Raw genomic sequence first — 18,971 nt, 5'->3', positions numbered from 1 at the left:
TCTCAGCGCAGTGCGGCTTTGTCTGCCCTGTCGCTGTCGCGCGGCGGCTCTGACGCTGGCGGACCGCCCCTTCTCGCGTCATTTCTTTTGTAAATGTCGTGCGTTTTTCTCGTCGCCGGTATCCGCATTACCTGGCTAAAATTTGCGCTTTAAATCGCTGCCGGTTGTTCGGAGAATGCGGCGCACGAGGATTAGTCGGATACCGTAACGTGCTCTCTATAGGCAGCTGCGCATTTGCAGTTTCTGAAAGAACGCTGTACGCCCTGCAAGTTTTATGCTTGTTTTAGTAAGTCTTGGTTGGTTGCTTTCTGCTCCGTCTTACGGGTGAACTGGGTCCCGAGTTGACAGCCATTCGGAGTGAAGGGTTGCAGTTGTTTGTCCCATATTTTTGCCATTTTCTGCCGCCGCGGTGGCTAAGTGGTTATGGCGCTCGGCTGCTGACCCCAAGGACGCGGGTTCGATCCCGGCCGCGGCGGTCGAATTTCGATGGAGGTGATATGTGCTAGAGGCCTGTCGACTGTGTCGATGACAGTGCAGGCTAAGGAACCCCAGGTGGTCGAAATTTCCAGTGACCTTCACTATGGCGTCCTCGTACGTAGCCTGAGTCGCTTTGGGACAATGAACCCCAGTAAACCAGTTTTACCATTCTCTGAACTTCCAATCAGTAATTGCACACCTCGAGGTAGCAGTTGCCGGAAGGCGGTTGAATTATAAGACGTCACGGTCATGACGTCATCGCTGTGCACCTTACCTGTTCGTGCGAGGAAGCGAGAGAGAAAAAAAAATGCCATACGTTTCACTCTCCTGTGGTCTGAATCAGTGACAACTCAAGCTGCCGCTTACTGCCCCCTCGCTCTCTCACTACCGCACGAGAGAGACTACCGCCGAACCGTTGACAGAGCGCACTTCAAGGCCCCTCGGTGCGCGCCGTGCGACTGTGGCGCTCAGAGCCACGTGATATGGTCACGTGACCGCGCAGGTCGCATTCTCTGGGGCACTTGGTTCGTGGCCCGCCTGGATAACTTTCTCGCGGGCGATCGCGGTCGGTTTCCGATACGGAGCACTGCGGCACTGCGACGTCGTTTAGACTGGAGAGTGCACAGCACAGCCATCGCTTTAATATGCATGGCTCTATGCTCAGACAGGGTGTGCTCGCAGAGAAGCCCGCTATTAATACATGGCTTGCACTGACGTCGTAGCTGGGAACCCTGGGATACTGTTCCGCCATGTTGGTGCAGTCGCAGCGGCCGTGGTGCACTTGATGCAATTCGCGCGTACGGTGTACTTCGACGGCGTTGCGATGGTTATCTGCGCTGTTTTTGGATGCTCCAACCGCACTTGTTGGGCGAAATCAACAAACACAAACTTTTTTCGTCTTCCAAAGGTCATCGAGCATCAAGGTGACCGTACGAAAGCTTTATGCGCGAAGCGACGGGAGGTGTGGCTGGCTCGTATAAAACGTGCCGATCTCAACACCGAAAGGACGGGCATACGTGTTTGCGGCGCCCACTTCGTAAAAGGTAAGTCCGTTGCATATGCACAATGTTTATTTAGGTGCATGACGTACAAGCATAGCGGAAAATCTCATTTAAACAAATTTTTCTTGCATTTTGTAGGCAGACCATCAAAACTGTGGGAGGAGACGGACCCGGACTGGGCCCCTACGTTTTTGCTCGGCTACAGCGCAAAACATGGTGATCCCGGTCGCCACGCTCGCGCGGCAAGACGACGGACCCAGAAACGCGCGGCTCAAGCGGAGTGTCAGGCTGAGGAGTCGGGAACAATGGAGGCTACGAATCCAAATTAACATTGGGCACATCTCTGCGAAGGCACACGTCACTGTCGATCTTGTCGCGCTACCGGACCGTCGAAAACGGCAACAGCGATAAGCTTGATCACTTAATGCGGGCCATAGTGCGTGATGCGACAGGCGAGACCTAAATTGTTGGTCGACAAATCTGTAGCGAGCGATAATAATCTCTCCACGCATGACCGTTTCTTTTTTGCGCAATAACTTGTTGGGTTTCCAAACTAAGATAAACCAGCAACGGTTCCTTTCATATGCCCATAAAAATAGAATAACTCGTGATTTAATCTGAAGTCGTCCAGGTTCAGTACATATGAAGAAATGAATCACTAGCCTGACAGTTTGTAAACAGTTCTTTTTAAAACTTTACTGAGTGATTGCTTACGCTCAGTCACTTGTGGATATAATAACCGTTATTTCTTTACTCTAATCCTTACAAAGATCAATGCCCTGCGGCTTACCTCTCCAAGTAGAAGCACCTTGTCCCCTTGCAGCTGTTTTGCCGACAGTCCCTTCCCCCAGCCGCTAGTGAAATAATTATGCGCCTCGGTGGACTTAAACGCCTTCATTTCTTCAAGGGTCAGAAAGCTTGCAGAAAAAACAAGGTAATTGACGATGTCACCGTAACAAATCTCTGGAAATATGTCGACATCGCTTGTGTCCGTTCCCGGCCGCAGCATGAACGGGTCGATATTATCGCAGAGACGCACTTTTTCCGCATACCGAACGCGCTCCGACCCCGTAAGATCTAAGCGGTAGGTAGCGTCTAAAGGCTGCTTACTGAGAAGCGGCGGCATGCCACACAAAAGGCAACAAAATTGCACGTGTTACCACTAGCGAGGAAACGCGTGCGATACGCACACCACCGACTCCGCACAGACTGCACCAACATGTCCGCCGCAGCGCGCGCCGCCAGACGTGACGTCACATGCAAACCATGTATATTTTCGTCAGCGGTCCGGTCAGCGAGCGTCGCCGAGCAATAATGGGCAGCTGCTGCACCACGGCCGCGGTGGCGTGCACCGACGGGCGCATCCTTTTCTTCTCTCTTGCGTCTTCCTCCTCTCTCTCTCTTTGATCAGGGCGTAAGGGGGGTGGGGGGGTGCAGCTTTCACCGATGCCTCCCACCCCTCTCATTCCTGGCTTCCATCCGAACACGGCGGCAAGGCGCGGCATCCGTGGCACATATCCCCTCGGCGATCCGCGTTCCTTTCACTGCCCGCCGCTCGGGGTGGCTCTCCTCCCGTTGTCCGGCGTGAAGCCGGCCCGGATGGATCGGCGCGCGCACAATGGGGCTGTGGCGGTAATCGCATTGGCGGCGCCCGGTTGGGCTGCCCCTTGTCCAGCGTTATTGCGGAGGAGGATTGAGAAGGAGGCGAACAGCAGCTACAGGTGGCGGCGCACGCGACGAGGCGGCACTGACTTTGTTCTGGCCACGGCACTCACCCCCCTCCCCCTCCTTTGTGTTTTGTTTTTGCGCGGCGCATGCAGCTCCCGCGAGCGCTGCGTTGAGCCCCCTTTCCGCGCCATGGCACGCGATAAAGGTTCGGTAATGGCATTGGGTTCTAAAGACTGCAAAATTTCCAGCGCTATTGTTCACGGCCGCTATGTAGCACGTTAAAATTGAAATGGACGCTGAGGGTAAAAGCGAGGAAAGCTAATGAAATGAAGGACGAGTATTGCAAATGAAGTGTATGGGAATTGGTGGCATAGCGTAGGCTACACCACCCTTCGCTTCCAAACTGTTTCACGGGGTCCTTTTGGGTTTTTAATGTCGCGAGTTTGAGTCGAGTGTGCGGGAAAATTATAAAATCCAATTTTCTCAACAATAATTGCGCCTTTCGCTGGCGGAAAACCTAAACATATACCCAAGAACAGCCGCATCTTTAGAATGGAATTGTTCTTTAATTGCCCAATTTAATTTGCCCTATATCGGTAGCGTGATGATCTCGCCCGCTGGCCGCTGAGAATTATTTCAGTATTGTATGTTGTCTGTATGAAAGCGGTATTGCAGTGCTACTGCAAATGAGGGAATATTGTTTGTTCTCTGGAATGTCGGTTAACACAATAGGTGTACGCTGCCAACTGCAAAGTTATCCTTGTTGACATACCTACTTGCAAATCGAGAGGGTTTTAAGTCCCGAAGCGACACGTGGGCTATGAGGGACGTGGTAGGGAAGGGCTCCTGATTAATTTAACGCCATCTGCGGTTTTTGTTGACATACGCTGACATCGCCCAGCGCACGCATGTGCCTTTTGCGCTTTCTCCTGCGTCGAAACACGCGGGATTGGACCCGGGACCTCTGGCTCTGCAGCCGAGCTCCCCGACAGCAGAGCCACACGCATCCCTAGAACAAGGCAAACCGGCCTGCTGTGCACCGCAGCGTTGTCAAAGCCTCATTCGTGCTTGAGGCCGACGCGTGTTCCATCGACACGGTTTCCTCACCTTCCCGTCGTGGGGGAAGGCACAATATGCTGGGCGAGTCGCGATACGGATGTGTATGTGCGCTCTAATCGCTGCTTCTGATCTGCGGCTTATACAGTCCGCAATCTGCGACGCCGCCGCCCCGGCAGTAGCGGCGGGGCGGTCCTCCATCTCGTCGTCGGGTGTCTATCTGTCGATCGGCCGTTATTAGGAAGTCAGCGCGTGCGCGCTGCGCGTTTTTCTTCCAGAGCGCGGGAAGCCATCCATTTTCCTAATCTCCCGCCGCCGCATAACCGCGCGCGTTGCGTCTACCCATCGCCTCTCCTTTTATCTATGCGCGCCGCCTCTTGCGCGTAGATGATAGCCGGTGCTCCGTGGTGCTCCTTTATCTGCAGACACGCGCACAGATCGCTCTGACCTCGGAAGACGCCCCGGCCGATTTCTTCTTTCCCCGCCGGCGGCTCTTCGCTTTTTATTCGGCCGACGCCCACCGGACGGCGAGAAAGCGTCGGCGTATCGGCGCCCTCCCCCCCCCCCCCCCCCCCCCCCCCCCCCCCGTTCCTTTTGTTGAGCTCCTCATTTCTCCTCCATTGCTGCTTGTCTTCTTGGTTTTGTTTCCCTTGACGTTTGGCGCTGGCTTCTCCTCGGATTCGTTTCTGCAACGCGTTAGCCTCGGAGCCGCTGTGGGGCTTCTTGCATTAGCATTTGCAGCAGCAGGCGGCGGGCGCGAAGATAAGCCCCGTATATGCCTTTCATTCAGATGGCTCTCGCCGATTCGCCTCTCTTATACGGAGACTGGCGGTGCTTTCGCTCGTGGGCGCCCGTTGAATAGGCGCGCAGAGCGAGCTGCGAGCCGAGCGCTTAGCATTAGCTGCACGGGGAGCGTTTGTATCGACTCTGTATAGCTTTGCTTACAGGGCTGCCTTTTATTTTCTGTTTTATTGGAGCCCTTTCGGATCACAATAGGCGAACGTCGTGCGCGATCGCGGTTCGGCCTCCGCGGGGGTATCTCTGCTGCCGAGGCAGCGGCGAGGCCGTCCCTGTTCCCCTGTCGGTGTTCGAGATATACTGAGTCGTGCACCGTTCAGTAGCGTGCTCTTTCGACGGAAACAACGGAGGTGATGACAGTGCCGCACAGTGCACGGGCGTACAGTGCTGCGCGATTTAGAGATTTCTTCCGTCCGTCGCCTTGACGCCCGTCTACTGTGTGGTTGCTGACTTGCCGTACTGCATATAAAGCCACAGCCTGCACTTCACGGGGCCTTCCAGCGATTCCGCGCACCGCTCTTGCGTGCCCCGGGCATCTATTGCTATGCTTTTTCATGGGCATGTTAGTAATACCGCATTCGCGCGCAAGTACTTACGTTTAATTGGACTAGCGGACTCCCCGGACTGTCCCGCTTGTGGCATAACCGGGACAGTGGAGCATGTATATACTATTGGTGTGTCCATTATATGCGCGCGAAAGACTAACGTTGGCCGCTTCTGTGTAGCGTTTCGACAGAAGGCTTCTCGGATGACTTATTGCTAGACGCTTGGCCGCAGAGTTGGAAAGATGTCCAGGCAATGTGGGCGTTTTTGCGCTTTTTATGTGACACGCAGGGACCTCAGAACAAGGGGGGGGGGACAACATTTCTCCATAGCAGGCAGCTCCACCCCCCCCCCCCCCTCACATACTGATTGCACTCAGTCAAATGAGATTTCTGGCGAACTAAGCACAGTGGGGCTGAGATAGGTTGACTTTGTAGCCAGTCATTAAGTAAGTCGTTGTCTGACCCTGTTCATGTGCGTGATTCGCAGAATTGAAACTATGCAAAAACTTTTTTTTAATGCGTGCAGTTGATCACTGCGTGTACATTTTATAAAGCTGGTCATTCCAATACAAATTTTATTTCTATTAACAGCAGATACACCTTTGAACAGTGCGAAATAAGAAAAGTACCGAGAAAAACATAAAATTTAATATTTAAAACCGTTCAATAAATAAGTAACAAAGCGAACTCGAAGCCTTGCCCCCCCCCCCCCCCCACCCACACACACGCGCACGCACACACACAAACAAAAGAAAGTTCTGGAGCCCCTGCTGACACGGGCCTCGACTGGCGATTGTGAGCAAACCAGTGTTCTTGTATACATCGTAATCTCTCATCTCACCACCTCGTCACCCATCACGACCGTCTTTATTCTCCTCTCCATCTTTCCCATTGCAGAGTAGTAGGCCAGATGTTCATCTTTCCAGCCGACCGCATTGCCTTTCCACTCAGTAAACTTATCTATCTATATATTTATTTTTGATCCACTCGATGAGGGAAGGGTAGGAAAAAAAGCTGCCAGAAAGCCATGTTTAGTAGCTCCCTCCTCCCCTACAATGTGCACACATTTATTACAAAGGCAATGGAGTACAGCCCAACGTGCACGCACTTTGCACGGGAAAGCAGAACAGGAAAAAAAAAAGGGAAATGCATGATCAGCCAAAGACTGGTTCGCATATACAGACATCACAGCACTCATACAAATGACTATATACTGCTCTTGAAATCGGGAGTAAAACAGAGGAGCATAGCAGTTTGCGCAAATTTTGGTCGTAACTGACAATGAACTGGACAAACAGAAAAGAGCAGTACGGTTTAGCAGAATCAAACAGTTCGACAAAACTCCGGGGAACAAAAAAGTTACACAAACTGGCTTTAGGTTTCGTCTCCAGGTGGATATCGCAGTACGTGCATGCAGTATAATTTAACACTTCGGGAAGCTTACGTTTCCATATAAGTGTCCTACAAGGAAAAAAAAAACAATAGATAATGTTGCTGCATTCGAATCAGTGCGTAAGCAGGGATTTTTTGCTTCGTATGAGAAAACGATAAGCAGCGGGCAGTGCCACGGGACGGAGCGCTCGTGCTAGCCCATGCAGCTGCGGACACGCAAGAGACGATTTTGCTCGGGAACCACCGGATTAGTATCGCGTAATCTTGAGGGTAATCCCGACGTACTCCGACATTCTAAATTATTACAGAGGGACGAGACTAAAGCATCCTCTTTCCCACAACAAATTAAATCAACAAGTAGTAGTTTACTGGCGGAAGCTGTAAACCGGAACCTTCCCCAATTTACACATCCTTAGCAAAATGTTCCCTAACCAATACAGGGACATCTGCCCATGGTGCGGTGCAACACCCACCCTATACCACGTTACTTGGAATGTGACAGAAATAAAGCATTCCATGGCTCAGGAAATCCGAGTGCGGAGCACTGGGAGAGTGTGCTCTCCAGCGGCAACCCAATCCTCCAAAGAGGATTGGTCATCCATGCCTGCAGCGAGCGGCCAAACTCAGCGGTGCCCTGGAATAGGGGCGCCGACCTCTGCAAGACGGAAGGAGACATCTGCTTGGAGATGGAGACCTCTGTCTGATTGAAATACCTTGTTAGAGCAATGAAGTGTATCCTACCGTATCCTATCCTATCCTATCCTATCCTATCCTATCCTATCCTATCCTATCCTATCCTATCCTAGTGTCGCGTAGAGACGAAAAGCGGGCAGTGCTGCGGGACGAGCGCTCGCGCTAGGCGAGCAGACAATGCGGACAGACAACGGACGATTTTGTTCAGGGTTGGCACCTATCGGATTAGTGCTTGCGCTCTAAAACTTTTCAATTGCCAACAACTTTACGTGTGTGGTATACACGCACTTTTTAATGCGATCGAAAGCGTTATATGTCCCATATATTAGCACAAAAGCCGCCGTTTATGGCGCTAAATTCCTCAGTGACATCACCATACCCTCTCATTACGTCAGCAGTAGACCATAATATAGTGACGTCTGCAGCAAGATAAAATAATGAAATTTCTTCCGAAGGTTTGGGGCATTGAATCATGCGCAATCAGATTGCGAGGCGAGCACGCAACCCTTGTATCCTATTGATGGCAGCGATGAAACTGCCGCTCAATGGTCTCGGTAGCCAGAGCACACTTTTTCGTGAAGCCTATGAGGGTTTCGTCTCAGTGTTCTGCATGCAGTTGATTAACCTACTTTAACCGACTAACTGAGTGAACAAACAGCGCTTGGCAAGAAGGCGGTGAGGAAGTGCAGGGGATGCTTCGCGGAGTCGTGTAAGGTAGCGGAGCAATACCTCAAATCGCGCAAGTGTTCATGCTTATCCAACAACGCAACAGTGTCATCGTCGCGTCATGTCCCTGGCTTACCTGCTTAGTTAATTTTCAACTTTGACTGGATATAAATCGCATTCAACAGCCAGCTAGCTGTGCCTTGCATACCAATAATACTGACCACTTTCTGTTAAAACCGAATTTAAGCTGAATTATGCTGCCCGCCGCGGTGGCTCAGTGGTTAGGGCGCTCGACTACTGATCCGGAGTTGCCGGGTTCGAACCCGACCCCGGCGGCTGCGTTATTATGGAGGAAAAACGCTAAGGCGCGCGTGTGCTGTGCGATGTCAGTGCACGTTAAAGATCCCCAGGTGGTCGAAATTATTCCGGAGCCCTCCAATACGGTACCTCTTTCTTCCTTTCTTCTTTCACTCCCTCCTTTCCCCCTTCCCTTACGGCGCGGTTCAGGTGTCCAACGATATACGGGACAGATACTGCGCCATTTCCTTTCCCCAAAAACCAATTATTTTTAGTAGCTGAATTTTGCGTAGTTTTTTTTTCGGTTTCAATAATAATAATAATAATAATAATAATAATAATAATAATAATAATAATAATAATAGTTGGTTTTTGGGAAAGGAAATGGCGCAGTATCTGTCTCATATATCTTTGGACACCTGAACCGCGCCGTAAGGGAAGGGATAAAGGAGGGAGTGAAAAAAGAAAGGAAGAGAGAGGCGCCGTAGTGGAGGGCTCCGGAATAATTTCGACCACCTGGGGATCTTTAACGTGCTCTGACATTGCACAGCACACGGGCGCCTTAGCGTTTTTCCTCCATAAAAACGCAGCCGCCGCGGTCGGGTTCGAACCCGGGAACTCCGGATCAGCAGTCAAGCGCCCTAACCACTGAGCCACCGCGGCGGGGCCGGTTTCAAGGGAAAAGTCCAATTTCTAACTCTATACTGCTCGCATGTTCTTTTAAAGCGCGCGCGCGGTGGTGTGTGTGTGTGTGTGGGGGGGGGGGGGGGGGGGGGGGGACTTTTTGCGACGCGGCACTAAGCGCCGCATGTTGTGACGCGTACTTGTGAGAAAATAGCCTTATGCGTCCCCTGCGTCTCTCTGGAATTAAATCTGCTTTCTCTGCATTTTCGTTCCCTTATCTGTTCTTTCTTTCGGCTTCTTCTTGAGCGGTCATGACGAGCCTGAGGAGCAGCGCTGTCTGTAATGGTCGTGCAGCTATACATCACCTCGAGCTCGTCGCTTTCGCAATGCACGGCGAGGAACTAAGAGTACGCAATTGTCATCGTACGAGCCAGCCGCGTTAATTTTATGCCGCGGCAAATAAAAGAGAGATACGTAGTTAAGAAAATTATAAGGTCTAGTCTCTGTAGGGCTACGGTGTAAGTATAGGCACGGCGCAGTGCAGGGCTCGATTCTTCGACCAGGGGTTCTTCTACGCGAACTGAAATCTCACCAGAAGGCCGTTAATGGGTGCCGCGGCCGTAATCGGGCCCGTGATCCCGTGCTCGGTAGCCAGGCGCGATAACAGTGAGCCGCCGCGGAGGCTGAAAATAAAGCTTTCTGCACTTTTGTATCTCAGTGACGCTTGGCTTTCCGTTAAGGTGCAGCACCTGTTATGCTAAGTTGCAGCTGTATGTGTATAGTCATCTGTGATCTCGGCTGTTTATTATTGCGCGAGTGACATTGTGTCTTTTCATTTCTCTTCGCAGGTAGGTCCTTTTCAAAACGGCGCAACGCCTCAATTTCCAGGCTTCTCAGTTGAGCGAGCGGAAGCGGCTCAAAGCTGCGGCATCGGAGCCGGGTCGCAGCCGCGGTCCGATTTTCCGCGCGCCTGCGTCGATCGGGAGGAACCGCCCACTCCAGGTATCTCGTTCCGGGACGTCAGGCGAAAGAGAAATGCCCCCGGCGCCCAAATTGCGGCACTGGCGAAGAGCAAGCGGACAAAAGAACCCCCCCCCCCCCCCTTCCCCCCATTCCTGGGCCGGTGTACCGTTTGGGGCGCTGTGCACCACCCGGCATTCTAAAAGCACTTTTTTATTTTTTGTTCCTTATCCTTGGTCGGAGAAAGACAGCAAATGCGGACCACTCCAGCGGGAACGAAGAGACGGTGTGCTGCCGATTGTCCATGTGTGTGCATTTTCACAGGGCAGCGTACAAGAAGCGGGTTAGCGGAGTGGCGTGTACGTGTGCGCAGACGGGACAGGGCCGTTCATCGCTCGGTCTCTTCCGTCCGCGCCCGATGGCGGTGAGGGACGCATTCTCTAAACTGGAGCGTCCGATAGAGCCGGTGCTGGTGGCAGCGTGATGCGCGTGGCAGCCGGTGATGTGCCGCGCACATCAGGTGGGAGGGAGGGGAGGGGAGAGGTCGGAAATGGGCGCTTCTGCCGCCGGGCGACGAGGAGCCGCCACCAGCGGCGGCAACGTTCCGGCTGGCCGGCTCCCGTTCGCCCCGGCCGCCGCCGCGCTCCAGATTCCTTTTTTTCTTTTCTTTTCTGGTGGATGCGAGTATGTACCGGCTGCGCGCACTGCTGCCTGTCTTCCGCCAGCCTGACCCCGTCTGTCTATCTGACGCCGCCGCATTCCCGCGATGCGCTGGGATTCGCCCCGTCGTCGGGTGTGGCGCCTCATCTCTCTACGGCGTTCTGCCGTGGTCCGCATCACTTAACGATACGCGCGGAGGATGGATAGCGTGCGTGGCGCAGCGTCGTGCGCGTCCGCTTTGCGTGAAATGTTGTCGGAAAAACTGTGCGCAAACTGTTGTTGCGTATAGACGGGTATATGGCGGCCAAGCGCGTTGCTTACGCTGGGCACTTTTTATTTTATATCGTGAAATGGCGGTCTGATTGGTAGTTTAGCGTCCTATTATATCAACGCCAGGAAAACGCAAACACACAACAAGTGGTGACAGTGCGCTTACTAAACATAGCGTTGAAAACGGCGTGGCACCCGCCCTTCCCCTCCCCGTCCATTTTTTTCTTTCTTTCTCACCGGGTTGACGAATCGATGGATACGGCTGAACCCTTTAAATCGGGCGGTGGCTCAAGCCACCAAACCATGACTTATGAAATTTTACTCTTGTCTTGATTTTAGCCACCAATCAGATAACCTTCGCTTGGTTACTGAAGCGGCGTGCTTCAATATCCCAGGCATGCCGCAACTTTATTAAAGCCCCCTTCACAGCCCTTTTAAACCCCAATGCCTTGGATAAATCCGCCCCCCTGCTTTCCACTGTAGGGTGAAGCCCTTTACAGAAAAGTATCAAGTGTTCAGCCGCTTCCTCCTCCTCTCCGCACGCAATGCACAAAGTGTCTGTCTCCTGGTACCTGACTCTATATGTCTTAGTCCGCAGAATTCCAATCCTGGCCTCAAACAACAAAGAGCTTCCCCTACAATTATCATAGATATCTTCTTTGGCAATTTCCTGCCACACGCGTTTCTGTTGAAACACCGCTCTGCGAGTAGTGACGATAGTACTCCGCTGCCTGTGTCTGGCGCATAATTATGGCTGTGCTCCTTGCTGCTAGCGAGCCTCGCGTCCAAGCAGCACTAAATGATTAACCTGTCAGCGTGCAGTATGTATTTGTTGCGGTGTAGCTGCGTTGTGCTTACCAGCAGCGGTTGCTGGCTTGAGTGTGTGCTGTCGGCAAAGCGTTAGGCCGAGAGCCACGATTAATATTTTACGTGGAAGTGGCGGCTGTCGTGATGGAGCCGGAGGGATTTTTTTTTTTGGCGTAGTCGAGTGAGTATGTCATGCTTGGGTAAAGCTTAAAATGAATGTTCGCCCCGGAATATTTCGGTACGAGAGTCAGTTTCTTCACATGCCGCTGCCTGGCGATCAAAATGCCCGATTACGATTAGTTTTTCTTCCATATGCAACCACCCATCTTGCGCATGTGTGCGCCACGTGTAGGTGTAGCTGTTCAGGAAATGGCGGCTCACACGTTTTTAGAAATATGAGCACTCTCGTGACTGCTGCTTAGTCCTTGCAATTCCGCTGATGGGCTAGTTGCTGCCTATAGCCTACACTGTAACTTTACCTTACACTCTGACACAGCGGAGACGGATTCAATTCGAGCGTCTGCAGGCTAATGAGTGGACGATGACACCAGGAGAAATCTGTGTCGCATGTGGTCGTGTGTGTACATGTCGTCTGTTCCGTCGCCATTCTGTCCTGATGGTCGTTTCTTGTGAAATGAAACCGACTGCATCAAGCCGCCATATATCGGCGGTGAAGAGGAGCTTTCTGGCTTGGCGTTTGCTCATCGCTCCTCCTCGAAAACGATTGGTCCATCTTTGAATTGCACGTGTGCGAGTTCGAGGTTTCGGTTCCTTTCTATCGATTTCAACTTCATTTTGTGCACAGCTGAGAGGGCTCTTCGCTTTTCACGGCGCTGTTGAAATGTGAGCGGAACAGAGCATCGGCAGCAGTTGTCTTCTAAGGCGCACATGGTTGACGAAGCTGCAGGACGGCGGGTTAATGTCTCTCCGCTGACAGGGCCGTACGCTCGAAGACTACGGCAGCAGAGCTCGCATTACGAATCCGCCTCGCTGCTGCGGCAGCTGGCGTGCGATAAGCTCGTTTTTCGCTGCACGTCTCGGGTGTGCAGTCTCGCTTTCAATAAATGCGCGGCGAGCCGTGCAGGAGACCGTGCGCAGACTCCGCTGTCCGACGGTGCGCGGCTGCGGAACCCGATGATGTGTGCGCCGCACTCCGCCGCCGTGGAATGAGTGGGGCCTGGCTGCTCCTTTTCCGTGTGCCGTCTCGTCGGCCGTTGCGAATGCATGCGAGCCACAGGCGCGCGCGAGGCGTGGACGTCGCAAGGACAAGAGAAGGGGGCCCGCGCCGGCCTTGGGCTGTCTGCCGCGAGGCGCTGTTTTGTTTGACGCCCGTGGCGCGCCCGAGGACTCGTCCAGGTGCCCACCCCGGATGAGTGTCCTTGCGCAAAAGAAAATGAAGAGGCTTGGCGCGCTCTTGCGTCGACAGCGACAGTTCGACTCCGTGGCGAGCAAGGAACATGCACTTAACTTCAGGCGCTTCAAGTGGCAAGCAAGATGCGTTACGGCGAAGACTCGTTGCGTCAAAGGACGGCGCCCGTGTCGCGTTTCTTTGCTCCTCCTCTGTCTCTTGTCGCGAGGAAACGTCACGATGCGAGCTTTCTCTCGTGTACAAGTCCACTGTTGCACTTGAGGAGGGCCCGTGCGTGCATTTATCTGCGCGTGATCCGAATAAGGTCCCTATGAGTGGGCTTATTGGGGCCGTGACGCATGACTTCGCTTCCACCGAGGCTTGATACCCAAGGACGAGAGGTCTGTGCGGCGAACAGTTCCCCCTCCGCCTCGTACGCCCCCCCCCCCCCCCCCCTTTTTTTTATCCACTCTGCGATGCCTATCGTTCCGAATGGTTCTCTGTGCCGACGTTGTCTGGGCCCACGCGTGCGCTCGCAATTAGAAGGCCTCGCTGCTCTCATTGTTCACGAGGCCACCTACGCGGATCCGTCCGGCCGTTACTTAAGTCTCTCTCCCTTGTTGACGGTGGAGGGAGATGATGTGACGATATTGTCAATGCCAATACGTGGCATTAAGCTGCGCAGCGGATGCTCTTATTGTCTGCGCCACTTTCGAACTGTGCCAGAGGACCGAAGGCTCTGGGAAGAGAATTGGAATGAATTAAAGAAATTATTGGAGGGGACACCTAAGCTCCGCCTTAAGGGTGTAACGCGATAGCTTTAGTGGGTTCATACCCATATACGCAGAAGGTCATTCTTTACATTCATGGATCGCTCGGAGCCCTCATATTCCTCCTGACGCAGTGACGCAGTGGCTAAGCGATGCGCCACTGCCCTGCGATGGCAGGTGCTCCCAGCGGTGGGCCTTGTGCGACCCAGGATGCTGTCACCTGCCGTGGTGGGCAGTTTGCTCAATATCCGGCGCGGAGGTTGTGATGACGCCGCAGGGTTACGTGACCTAGGTGGCCCACCTGCCCCTTAGGTTGCTCTCTAGGTATTTTTCGCTTACAGTCAGTGACGGCGACGCCGGACTTTCTGCGACGCGAGCTCCTTAACGCTGCAGCGTTAAAACGGGTCTCGGGCATGCATGGTGGCCTGCTCTGGGCTCCGCGGGCCGTTCTTTAGTGAGCTTGTTCCCGGAGTAATGACACTGACACTTTTCGGGCTTCATAATACGTTTCATGCGGAGATCGCAGCCGCGTACAGTAACGTTGCCTTCGACGGGTGAGAAAACATTCGAAGGTCCGAAGGTTCGGCGCGCAGTGTCTTGCCTGGTCGTTTTGGGCCCCTCACGAAGAACACACGAAATCGCCCTGGCGCTGAGAATGCTCGTGAGAGTTTCATTGCGTCGGTTTAAAGTTAGTGTGCAAGGCAGCACGGCTCGTGAACGCCAGGGAGGTAGAAGTATCTAAGGGCTCTGCTGGTTACCCAATCGCGAACCTACTGGGGCACCATACTCGCCGAAGCTCCTGCACTCTTAGTCGTGGCACATGTTGCATTGAAAGCGGGCCCGTCGCTTGGTTCGCATCATTTCGTGGCACAGGCCAACCACCCGCAGGCTCCTAATCTGGACCAGCTCTGTGGGATTCTCATATAGCCTGAGTCGCTTTGGGACGTTACACTCCATTAAAGCAAAAGCAAAGCATCAGCCTTATTTATTGCTCAATTTCTCTGCTGCTTTAGAAAAGGCGAGCGTAACGTAACGTAACGTAACGCAGTCGTCACGCAGCGGCTTCGCGTCCGGCTGTGCCCCGCCCACTCCGCAGTTCCCCTCGAGCGAGCCTTGTCTGACCGTCCGCGGAACCATTTGTCTAGCGGCTCGTTTAGACACGGCCCGGGCCCTTCCTTCTTCCGCCCGCATCATCTCCGTCCCCTCTCCTCGCGTTCTGGAACGGGGGCGTGCATCGCCGCCGTTCGTTCATCACCACCGCTCGGGGCGAGGTCGTCGTCGGTCGGGTCCGCACGGGCAGCCGCGCATAACACGTATACGCCGCTGCAGGAACCACACTCGAGGGGTTCCCGGCGACGGCGGCCACCTTTATGTCGCCATTTCACTTTCGCCGCTCCGTTGCGTCGTCCGCGCCAAGGAGACGAGGCGGCTGCGTTGTTGCTGTTACGAATGCCTCTCCCGTCGCATTTTCTTCTCTTTTCCTCTCGCCCGCATGCCGTCGCCGCTTTTGCGGATAAAGGAAGCAGCTTCGGGCCCAGGTATGGGGGCTTTCGTGCCCCCCCTCCCCCGCGTCCTTCTTCTCTGCCGGCGAACCGTGGCGGCAGCGACGGCGACGATCGAGTCATCTGCCGCTGGCTGCTGCCAGGCCGGGTCGCGCGCGCGCGCTGCCGATGGCACGCTTTCTTTTTTTTTCTCTCTCTCTCTCAGCACCTACTCTGTCCTCTCCCACGCCACATTCGGTTCGTGCGTGTGTGTGCGTGCCGCTCGCGGCTCTCGTGTTGTTGTCGCTGTGGCAGGCAAGCCGCGTCGACGGAACGGACCTGGTCGTCGTTGCTTCTCCTCGACGTATAGTGTGTGTATGTGTGTGTGCCAAGGCGCGCCCATTTCCACTTCATTGTCTTCCCCACTAACGCGCCGCTCCGCTAAGTGTCTCCGCCCCGCTCCGGCTGACCTCTTCTCCCGCAATCAGCTGGACGCCCCGTGGAGGTTGCGGTGACACTCGCTCTTCACTCTCGGCCGGCTTTTGTTTCTGTTGCGCCGAGGGATTCGAAGCGCCCCTGCCGTGCTTCTGGTGTTGGTGCGTCACGTAGCGTCGACTGGAGTGATTCGTGAGGTGCTCGAGCCTGTCACCTGGAAAAACCTGCGGACCGCGGCGGCGGCTGTTTGTGCTCTTGCGGGACGCGTGATTTGCTGCTCTCTCCTCTCCCGTCTTCCCGAGTTAGCAGCAATATTGGGCGCTTGACTTTTGGTGGCGACTTGTTGTGTTTGCGTACGCCCGCTCTGCCTCGCAGCACCGTCCATGTTTCAATTTCGGCTGTCGTCGCCCCTTGCCGCGCGTCGCCGTGCAAGAAGAGCGCGCTCGGTGCGTCACCGCCTTCGCCGCTCTGCTTCGTAAATCATATATGTATATATATATACACACACACACGTTGACGTCTGCCGAAGTGGATTTCGTGTTTGCGCGCTCGACCAACTTTTCTCCGGTGCCGCGCGCCCTGTGCACCCATGACTCCTCGGGTGAAGTTTTCGTCTTCGGCGAGTTCGGTGAGGAATGTTTTCTTTTTTTGTCTGTTTGTTTCTTGCGAATTCCGTCGTGCCTATGCAGCCTCGTCCCCTAGCCTTTCGGATGACTTTTGAAAGCTGACAGCAACGGTATAAGAGGAACAAGCTGCTGGAATGAACTGCATTCAGAACCCCCTTTGCGAGAGGGCAGCACATTGGCTTGTTTGTTTGGGCTGTTGGTTGGAAACTGAGTTTGCGCGGCGACATCGTGCACCGAAGGAGGCGTCTTTGAAAGTTTTGCTTGCCAAAGTTCATTTGGGAGTACGGGACTGCAATTCGCCTACTTTCGTCTCTTTTTTTTTGGTTTTCGTGATCTGTTGTAGTTGATTTCGAAGAAAGGTCGACTTTGTTTGCTCAGGCGCGTGTTGCATTTATCCTCTGCCGAGCTTGTAATCAAACCGGTGCGTTTACGCAATCAGCGGAGTGCTTTCCCGAGGCAGAGAATTTTGGTTTTGCGCGCAAGTAAGTGACTTAACATTATTAAAGAGTATATGTAGCCTTATGATCTTGCGTTCTGGATGAGAAATTTTAGATTGCCTTCGATCGCGTAAATTGGTTACTGCTTTTGACACGGTTTCCCCACTGTTTTAGAAATTATAGTTTCGCTATAGATTCAAGAACTGTGAAGATTACGAAATATAGACAACGCAAGCAGTGGTGGTTGAAATTAAATGCGCATCTAAACTGCTCCGTAATTCTCACGAAAGTGGTATACAAGGTGGATAGTTTAGTGCGAGAGAGTTATTTTCCTTGCAGCTGAAAATGAAACGCACACGCGGCGATGTTTGAACGTGTCTATGTACAGATTAACGCTGCCCAGACGTAATTTGAACACGGCCGTGAAGTGTTAATGGAGGTTTTTCGTATCCCTTTCTTCTTTTTTTTTGACGACCTTAACAGGCTCTTGTTTTACTAACAGTTTTTTGTTTATTACGAAATATTGTGGTTTGAATTACTTTTTTCGGGGCCTATGGTTAATAAGGTGTGCGGAGAGGTAAACATTTTACCAAGTCGCCGCAGCACTGCTAAGAACGAGCTTTTAGGGCGAAGAAAATTATTTAAACAGGCGACATTATTTTCTTTTTTTTTTCGCTAAAAAGGAGCGAAGATTAGTCGATCGACGTCTTTCACTCTCCTTGAATGCAAGTGCATTGCCTTGGATATACTGACTCCTATTCTCTTGCTTGTGACCGCACTGATCTTCAACCTTGTTAAGAGCGTCGCAGCACTCGTGATATTCTTTGAAAGCCCTCAGCTGTCTACTTCCCTGCTCGGCCGTCGCCACCACCGCGTGACAATGTCCTCCTGAAGTGTACATAGTTGTCTCGTTGTATTCTACTGTCCCGCCATTACTGCACACATGTAATGCTGCGTTGTCTTGCACTGTATCCCTCATTTTGTCGTGTCGTTACCTGTACGGAGGTCTTACAGTGCCTGCAACGCGAATTTACTGTAGCGCGCCTCTCGGCGACAAAAGCGAACGACGAGATACAGCTTTGTTGTCAGGACGCGGGGGCGATGCACCGTGTGTGGTACTTACATGCGCCTTAGTGCCAACGTACGTGACTGCGAGCTCTCGGGCCTGTATTGCGGGTCTCGCCTGAACGTTCAGCATATTTGTCTCCAGCACACACAGACTCCTTCCTCCATTAGCGCCGAGGCCTGAACGCCAGAATGGGCTTGCGTGCCGAAAGGGCCCTGCACCGCCGCTGTTCGTTGTGTCCAAACCGTACCTGCCTCCCGCAGATACTTCACGCTGTTTCGAAACACGGCAACGATATACGATGCGTGCCCGGAGCGATCGGTTTTTCCTTTCGCACCCGATACACAAGCTAACCCGGGAACGAAAACAGACACACGAGGTGGGGGAGGGGGCAGTCCGCAGCACCGCCTGTCGGACGCCCCCTTAATGAACCTCGGTACGTGGCCGCGTGTGCGCCAGTCTGCCTGATTGGCAACGATCACGCGACAGCCAGGGCCGTACAGGCGCTGCGGCTACCGTGCGGAGGGGACACGAAGCTCTTCGTAAGGCATTTGTTTCGCGGTGCGCGATGAGTTGTTGGCCCCGCCCCTTCCCAGGCGGCGCCGCCGACGCGCTCTGCCTATGGCACAAACGGGGCTCGTATACTTACACGCATAAACCTAAGAGTTGGAGGCTTGCGTGCTGAATTGCACCTCATGCGTGTAGAGGGGTTAACAGGAGCGCTCTCGGTGCGCGAGCCGAGGATTTGGGAGGTCAACCCCCCCCCCCCCCCCCTCATTAGACGGCTAATGTGGGAACGGCGGGCGCATGGCTGCTGCGTCCGCCGGAGCCACGCGCTAATGAAGAGGCCACGCAGAGCGGCGTGCCTGGAAGCCGCGGCTGCTCTGGCGAGCG

At 53.5% G+C, this 18,971-nt stretch overlaps 1 protein-coding gene across 2 annotated transcripts in view; it reads left to right on the top strand.

Moving 5' to 3' along the window:
* Window positions 1–18,971, top strand: part of RhoGEF3 (Rho guanine nucleotide exchange factor 3) — a 374,922-nt gene that overhangs the window by 67,422 nt on the left and 288,529 nt on the right. Inside the window, exon 1 of one of the 2 annotated variants that reach the window (XM_077658613.1) lies at window positions 15,795–16,576. The exons of the other annotated variant lie outside the window; for it this stretch is intronic. Within the exon in view, the coding sequence (XP_077514739.1) occupies window positions 16,538–16,576 (39 nt within the window). The 5' untranslated portion in view covers window positions 15,795–16,537. Of the gene's footprint in view, window positions 1–15,794; window positions 16,577–18,971 lie in introns of those variants that run through there. 2 annotated transcript variants of the gene reach the window in all.

Source organism: Amblyomma americanum, chromosome 3, assembly GCF_052857255.1.
Source record: "Amblyomma americanum isolate KBUSLIRL-KWMA chromosome 3, ASM5285725v1, whole genome shotgun sequence".
In the NCBI taxonomy this organism is placed as follows: Eukaryota; Metazoa; Arthropoda; class Arachnida; order Ixodida; family Ixodidae; genus Amblyomma; species Amblyomma americanum.
Note: the sequence above shows the minus strand (reverse complement) of the source record. Positions and strands in the feature narration are given on the sequence as shown.